We start from the raw sequence: 8251 nt of genomic DNA on the forward strand, positions 1-8251 counted from the left end.
ATTTATATTGTGGTTTCCATAATTTAAATAAGTTGATTAAATTCGTAAAAAAATCATAGGCATAAACTCTTTTTGATAGAGGAATAAATAAATCTTAAAATAATTATTTGTCACCATTAAAAGGGGGAGAATGTTGAACCTTGAGGGTTATTAATCCTATTTTGATGGTTACAAATAATTAAAATGACTAATTTTATATTTGATTGTTTATGTGCAAGGAAAGAAAATTGGTTCTTCTAAGACATGACATATTCACGGCCATGAAACTTCAGTTTTTAAGGCATGAAGAATTCTTGCCTCAAACAACAAAAATAATAGTAGCGTTCATGGCATCCTTCTCAGCCGTGAAAATGAGAATTCATATTCGTAAAGAATAATTCACACCCGTAAAAAAAATCTCCTTCTTAAAACCTGAAGAAACCATAGAAGAGTTCATAGACAGAGTTCCCCATCCGTGAAGAAGTTGTTCACACTCGTGAATGATGGCAACTCTCCAAATCTTCAAGGAATTATAGAAGAGCTCACGACCAAGTTTCCAAGCCGTGAAACTTGAGTTTCCAACTGCGAAAATAATCTTCACGCCATGAAGAATTATTCACGGTCATGATGGGTTCCAGCTTTTCAAATATGTTTTTTACGCTGATTATTCATGGCCATGAGAATTGTTTATGCTTGGAAGCTGCATTTATGTAAGTTATTGAAAATGACTATTTTTACATTTAATGAGGGTACTGCTTCTCCATTTCATGTAGAAGTATTTAGACATAATTTCTATGTGTTTTAGATTAAAAAATAAAAGAGTATTTATTTTAAGCCCCCGTTGAATATTTACTCTCAACAACTTCAAATTTTTATCTTTTTCATCTTGTATTGAAGATTCAAGCTTAAAAGTGAATCTTTGGGTAGTTGGATATTTAATTCTAGTATTCAAAGCTCAAAATGTGAGATTGAGTATTTGGGTAAAGGATTAAAAGCTCTTGTAACTAAGATCAAAAATCTTAGATTGGGTTAGAGTGTGAGCCTAAAAAACACTTGGGTTAAAGTGTGAGCCTTTAGGAAAAAATTGGGTTGTACTTAGCCTTGTAAAAAAATACAAATAAAGTTAGATTTGTAATTTTATTTGATAATGAAAATCTCAAAAAAATTATTGAGGAGTGGATGTAGGCAAGAATTGGCCGAACCATTATAATTTCTTAGTATTGTGATTTGTGTTTTATTTTCCCTCTTTGATTTATATTGTTTTTGGTTTTTGATTTCAACCAATTCACCTCCATTTGATTGCCATTAGAATTACTAATATAAAATGAAATGATAGATAAAAGCAAAAAGATGATTTTGAATTGATGGATTCTTGGTTTTGAAATTTTAGATTTCAATTTATCTTTATTGATAAAAAACATAAATTTAATTGAGTCACGATTAACTATTACTAAATTTTGCTATAGTTCCTTTACTTTTTACAACTATATTTGCTCCATTACTAGCTCTGACTTTAGAATTGAATATTGTTTCAAGTTTTCTAAATAACCTTTTATCATTTTTCATGTAGTTTGTACATCCACTGTCTATTAGCTAACTTTTATGGAGGTTGAAGTGGCAAAGCATAAAGCTATAATTTTCATATTGTTCTACTGTAGCTTTTATATTATTTTGTTGTTGTTGAAACTTATAAATTCTCTCAATATTCCCTAGCTCATCAAACTTATTGCATTTTGTATATAGCCTCGACTAATACTTATTCTTTCCATGATTGATTTCTTTTAAAATAAGGACAAGGTTTGTCCTTATTTTTGCCACCATGGTAATTATGAGATTTGACCATTAAAACGTAGAACCTTCTTGCCTCATGAGTATTCTTTGTTCTTAAGCTACAATGCATTTAATGCTTCTGATAAGGTCTTAACAGATCTTTTGCGTTTTCTAAAGATGAAAATGCAGTATCAAATTTTTCTAAAATTATATCAAGAATTTTTTGAATAATTCTAGAATTATAAAAATGAATACCAAGATGTCTTATTTTATTGGCAATATTGAGAAGTTTTTCTACATTTTCTTTAATTGTTTTTAACTCTTTCATTCTCTGCATCTTATATTTTTTAATCAAATTTAACACTAGTATTTTTTTAATCCTATCACTTCATATTCTTGTTTCAAAAATTTTTTAAATTTCATTAGTTGTTTTTATCGCTATAATCCGGTGAAAATAGCAAGTGAGAGAGTCTAGTCAATATAAAATATAAGATGTTTGTTTCATTTTACTTAAAAAAGAAAGAAAAATTTCGATTGAAATGGAAGGGAACCAAACGCTTTTAATAAAATGTATTTTATTTTTTTATTTGAATAAATGAAAAATATGAAACAAAAATATAACAAGCACCCCTTAAATTTTTTGTTTTTCAAATTAAAACAACTTTTTTCCTTTCTCTCCGATGTACCAAGTCCGCCTGAACGACAGCGTATGCAAAAACCTCTCTACCACTCCCGTGTACATTGCTGCTAATGCTATTACTGTTTGCTTTTGCTTCTTCACAATTATCGTGGTTCAATTTGAGAGAACACTCTGCAATCATATCGGTCTGTCCGGATTTACTCACAGGTAATTTCCTTGTTTCCTGTCAATTTTCTTTTTTAACAGTTAGACTTCTTAATTGATTTTCTGTAATTAACTTGAGCCCTGTTGTTTTTAGGCGTGTGAACTGTAGAAGAAGTAAAGAAAGATTGGGTTCTTCTTAAGTGATACGCTAGTAACCCATGTGATTTACTGTTATTGCAGCCTCAGTTGTTGTTGGTGATATGTATTTTTTCTTTTTAAGCTTTAAATTGCTCTATTTTTGCTTATTAATTGTTTTTGTCAAACCATTGGTGGGTTAACTTGAAATTGCTTTGCTTTTGTTAATCTGCATAGATATGGTGGCTTGAAATGGAAAATTGTGGATAATCCTTCATTCCAAAAAGGTGGTGGTGACGACAATGCACTCTTTTCTGAAACTAAGCAAATGCAATCAACTTTTTCAAGTCTCTTGCAAGAGACCTTCGATTTTTCTCCTTGTTGTTTGTATGTCATCCAGCATTTCTGAAGTTGAAAGAATTACCAAAATTATTAATGATAATTCCTTTCCCAATGAATCGCTGTACCCCACTCTACTGAAGCATCTCAACCCAGCAGCCCTTTCTACTGACTTTGTAGAGAATGTTCTTGGCCGCCTGTTCGCAGCTCATTCCAATGGCCTCAAAGCCTTGGAGTTCTTCAGATTTTCTCTCCGTCATTCCCATTTTAATCCAAGTTCATTTGCTTTTGAGATGACTCTCCATATCCTTGCACGGATGCGTTATTTTGAGAAAGCATGGGAATTGATGATGGAAATTGGAAAATCACACCCTTCCTTGCTCACTCTTAAGTCGATGGGCATCATGCTATCTAAAATTGCAAAGTTTCAGTCTTATGAAGATACTCTCGAAGCATTTAAAAGGATGGAAAAGACAGTATTTGTTGGAAAAACATTTGGCACTGAAGAGTTCAATGTACTCCTTCAAGCATTTTGTAGTCAAAGGGAGGTGAAAGAGGCACGTTCAGTGTTTCAAAAGATGCATGATCAGTTTAATCCTAATACTAAGACCATGAATATTTTGCTACTTGGATTCAAGAAAGCAAGGGATATTACTGCGATGGAATTATTTTACCATGAGATTGTTCGAAGAGGCTTCAAGGCAACCTCTTTAACTTATAATATTCGGATTGATGCTTATTGTAAGAAAGGTTATTTTGGTGATGGTTTGAGGATTTTTGAAGAAATGGAAAAGGATAATTGCCCGCCTACATTGGAGACTATAACTACTTTGATTCATGGCGCAGGGGTTGCTCGAAACATACATAAGGCCAGACATTTATTTGATGAGATTGGCAAGAGAAACTTGAAGCCTGATACTGGGGCTTATAATGCCCTGATCAGCTCACTGGTTAAATGCAAAGATATCGAGTCTGCCATGAGGTTGATGGACGAGATGGAAGAGAAGCATATAGGGAGAGATAGTGTTACCTATCATACAATCTTCTTTGGATTGATGAAACTAAATGACACAGAAGGAGTTTGTGATCTTTATCATAGGATGATAAGCAAAGATTTTGTTCCAAAAACACGAACTGTAGTCATGTTGATGAAATTCTTTTGTGTGAATAGTCGGCTCGATTTGGGTTTGGCTTTCTGGCAATACATGCTGGATAAGGGATATTGTCCTCATGGTCATGCGTTGGATCTGTTAGTAACAGGACTGTGCTCTCGAGGAAGGCTGCTGGAAGCATACGAATGCTCAAAGCAATTTGTGGAGAGAGGAATGCGTATGAGTGAAGTAGTATACCGGATGTTGGAGAGGTCTTTACAGCAATCTGATTTCACTGACAAGTTGAGGGAGCTCGACCAAATGATTAAAAAATTGCAATCTGTTTTGCCCCCATCTAAGGGGCATGCTTTGGCTTATTCTTGCACCACAGAGTAATAATTCTATTCTTAAACATTCTTTAGTTCAATGTTGTCACTAAATTCCATAAATGAGTGCCAATTGGTGTCTTTTATAATATAGTAAAATCTGTTTCCAAAATAAAGATACTGTGTTTTTTAACTGCAATGAACCAATATGCGGCTAGAGAGTAATATTTTTGATTGAAGTTAAATTTGAAGAGGGAAAAATACAAGGATCATTTTACATGTTTTTAATTGAAATATAATAAAAATACAAGGAGCATCTTACATGCCTTTTGCTTGTTGCTAAGTAAATTACTATTGAAAATGGAACTCCCTTAGTTCATTGAATAAAATAAAAAGTAATAATAACAACAAAAAAAAAAATCCTCCTTATCTACTCCATCTTGCAATTCCTTTATTGGTTACACCCTGCTATTGAATTCAATTCAACTGTTGAAGATGAATTTATATTTAACGAAACTGTGGTTAAATACAATTTAAAGTCAGTAAACAGGAGAATCTAAGCAAAATCCAAAAGCTATATAGTTCCTTTTGAGCATTGAGTTACTTTTTCCATGATTGGAGTTGGAAGAGGGACAAAGCAAAAACACTTCTCTTCCATCACAACCAGGATCCCCTATATATCTGTATTATTCATTCTCTTTTTCTCATGTTCTTTTACAGATCTTGTGTGTTCAATTCTCAATTTAGTGTTAAAGCAGAAGGTTAACATGGCTAATATAGACCTTGAATCAACTATTCTGTGCTCTGTTTGCTGGGAGGATGTTTCAGGTATCTGTGACCGTACAGTTATTATACTTCAGTGCTTTCACTTGTTTCATCTTGATTATTCACATTCTGTTATTCTCTCTGTTTTGGTTGTAAAATTTTTGTGGTTTGCTTATTGGTACAACAGTGTCTTGTGTATATTAATAGTGTTGAACGTACTTTTGTTTTGCTGTTATATAGTTTGCTATTTATTGAATCTCGTAATTTATGTAATGCATGTTTTGTTCAAAAGGAAACTTTGTATTGTTGGGATGCTAGAAATCATAAAGAGAGTTAAATTTAGTATACATAAAATACCATACTAGCAGGAAATTATAGGGTGCATTTTCTGTATATACAAAGTGTTGGATACAGTCTGACAGTTGACTATGATGGGACCTACCATGATAAGCGCTATGGGTAGATCCACTTTTTGTATCATGCTTGGATATGAAAATTTCTAGCATTTTAAAATTAATCCAGGATTCTACAGTTAATGCACAAGCACATATACATGCCTTGATTTACTTCTATCTCCGTCTATCCATTACACTAAGAGTGGTTGATTATATGCAAATGCAGTTTCGTACCATATATTGAGATTCTAACTAATTACTGACTTGACGTTGTTCCTTTCAAAGATTCTAAGAGATCTTGTGCTCTATATATCTCAATTTCATTGTATATTTTTCTGAGACTCGTGCTTCGCCTATTTTCAGATTGTGCTTGTTCTGCATTTAACTCATCAGGTTCGATGCTCCAACTTGCTGACAAGTTGAAAATGACAATTGGTGAGGTTTTAAGATGATAATCATGAAAGTAACATAAATGAAGTTACTAATGATAAGATTTTTCCGATGAGGATATCCATCTGCCAATGGTAATGATTGAGCACGGGGAGCTACCAGTCATGTCTATCTGATGGTCAATTTGTTCTTATGTCCTAATAAGCAAGAGCTCTTTTATACTAAGAGTTATAATCCTTTAATTTAATTTTTTGGTGATGTAGATTTAACATATTCTAACTTGAATTAAGTTTTAGTGATAAAAAATTTTCTTATTCTACTGTGCATATTTGTTTGTGCATTTGTTTCTCTTATGAACTTTATACTCTTTTTTCTCTGAGCTTTTTTTTTTTTTTGGTTGGACAAGTATTTTACGTATTGATTCTGTTATGTGGGGCGTAATTCTCAACTTTAGAATGAGATAAACATTTGTCAATCTAAGTATGAGGTATTCAGCTTTTTTATTTTGAAACTAATGTTAAACCATCCGTGGAAATGCACCAAAGAACATTACTACTATGTTTAAGCTTTAAAGTGTCTTACTAATCATACTCATCATGTTTAAGAGGCAGTGTAAGGGAGAGAAGATGGAGGCATATGTGCCAACTATTGATTTATTCTTATTCTGCATCAAATGTACTAGAAGCTGAGGTAATTACTACACTTTAAGTGATTATGTTAGACTACTGGCTACCAAATTTATGATCTCTCTCGGTTAATTTTGTGGATCTTTCCAGAAGTATCATGCCTGTGCCTTATAGCATGTTTCACATTTAAAATTTTCTAGATATACAATTTTAATTTCAATAGATCTGCCCACCATTGAACTTATTAAGACTTCTCCTATTTTTAGTGATCTTGTTTTGTATAGTAACAGGTTGATTAGGAACCATTATTACACAAGCAACAGATCTGCCAACAGCCTTTTATGGTAACTTGATAGTTCAGCAAATCTTTTCGTACTAGCTATAATGATAAAATGTTTTCCTCTATGTATACTTTTACATATCATGTTGATTTTCTTATTGGGATGAAGTTGATGGATAATTTGTGGAAGATGCAAACGATAAGGTCCTGCTTTGCTTTACATTGCTGATTGATGGTTGGTGACTATATTCAAGGTTAATGATTATCTCTAATGCTGTTGACTCAATATAATAACTGAGGCAAGGAAGCTTCTAGCAGCAGGACAAGGTTGTCTTTTTTTTTATTTAGTTGTGAAGGTAGGGAGATTCTTAACATTCATGAGAAGAAATTTAGGTTTCTCTGTTACATCATTCAATGAATTGTAGTTTAGCCCTACCTTTCAAACAAATGCACATCATTTCTTTTTGTTGTTGTTTAACATCTTAATGCATCAGTGATCTCTGAAATTAATGTCAACAAAAGGTAGCTAGGTGAGTGTTCATGATGTTGTTTGCTGGAAATTTTATGCATGGATGGCCTCTTAAATGAATCAGTCACCACAGGACCACAGAGTGTTCATCAGCAAAGTTGTCATGGATATTGTCAACCTTGAGGAAAGTCAGAACAGGGTCAACATCAACATATAGGACAACTCTGAAACCCCTGATTGCTTGGGGCAATTCAAAGGTGCTGCACAATATCTACTATGAAGAGAGAGCCTTCTGACCAAAGATAATGTGAAGTTCCATTACTTCATCAGCAGTATCAGTGACTAAATAATTATTGGAAGTTCTTCAAATGATCAAATTGAAAGGCATAGTAGTTCTATATTTCTTTGCTTTCCACTTGGCCTATGATGGGTAGGCCACCAACTGATGTATATTTCTTATAGTGGCAGTGGGTAGCTTTTATGTGAAAAACTCTTATATGTGTAGATTATTATTGAAGTGTACAATTTTGTTTTATCCATTTTAAAAATAAAACAATATTAGTCATTATTTTTATTTTTATTATAAAATTAAGTTTATAAATAAGATTTAATAAATTCTTTAATATTTAATATTTATTTATAATATTTAAAAAAAGTAAATTAAATATTTTAAATATTCTTCTTAATTGTTTTTATTATTTTAAACTTTTATTACAGTAATAATATAAAAATTATTTTAAAAATATTTATTAATTAATTTTAATATCGTATAATATTTCTATCTTTTAAGATTAGATATTATTATATAATTAAAATATTAATTTATGAGTAAATATTATATATATATATAAGTGCGAAAGGAGCTAACACATTCTTACATGTCCTTCCATAAGAATTGGATA

General features: G+C 32.0%; 1 protein-coding gene across 4 annotated transcripts; it reads left to right on the forward strand.

The window, feature by feature from the left end:
• The first annotated feature begins 2332 nt into the window (after positions 1-2332).
• LOC8260283 (pentatricopeptide repeat-containing protein At3g61360) lies at positions 2333-7923 on the forward strand. 4 transcript variants are annotated; one of them, XM_015726508.3, is made up of 5 exons: positions 2333-2596; positions 2688-4490; positions 5145-5252; positions 5948-6664; positions 7483-7923. In XM_015726508.3, the coding sequence occupies exons 2-3, from the start codon at positions 2971-2973 to the stop codon at positions 5188-5190; spliced, it is 1566 nt and encodes a 521-aa protein (XP_015581994.2). In that variant the 5' UTR covers positions 2333-2596; positions 2688-2970; the 3' UTR covers positions 5191-5252; positions 5948-6664; positions 7483-7923. The 4 variants fall into 4 exon arrangements, with proteins under 4 accessions (XP_015581994.2, XP_015581995.2, XP_015581996.2 ...); XM_015726509.3 differs by having other exon boundaries at positions 2688-2795; positions 2906-4490; positions 5948-7923; XM_015726510.3 differs by having other exon boundaries at positions 2688-2784; positions 2906-4490; positions 5948-7923.
• The last annotated feature ends 328 nt before the right edge of the window (positions 7924-8251 follow it).

Source organism: Ricinus communis, chromosome 8, assembly GCF_019578655.1.
Source record: "Ricinus communis isolate WT05 ecotype wild-type chromosome 8, ASM1957865v1, whole genome shotgun sequence".
In the NCBI taxonomy this organism is placed as follows: Eukaryota; Viridiplantae; Streptophyta; class Magnoliopsida; order Malpighiales; family Euphorbiaceae; genus Ricinus; species Ricinus communis.

Excerpts from the sequence above, each read along its gene's own strand:
- LOC8260283 (XM_015726508.3), top strand. The coding sequence starts at position 2,971 with ATGCACTCTTTTCTGAAACTAAGCAAATGCAATCAACTTTTTCAAGTC. Across the intron at positions 4,491-5,144 it reads GCTTATTCTTGCACCACAGA|ATCTTGTGTGTTCAATTCTC; the intron begins GTAATAATTCTA and ends GTTCTTTTACAG.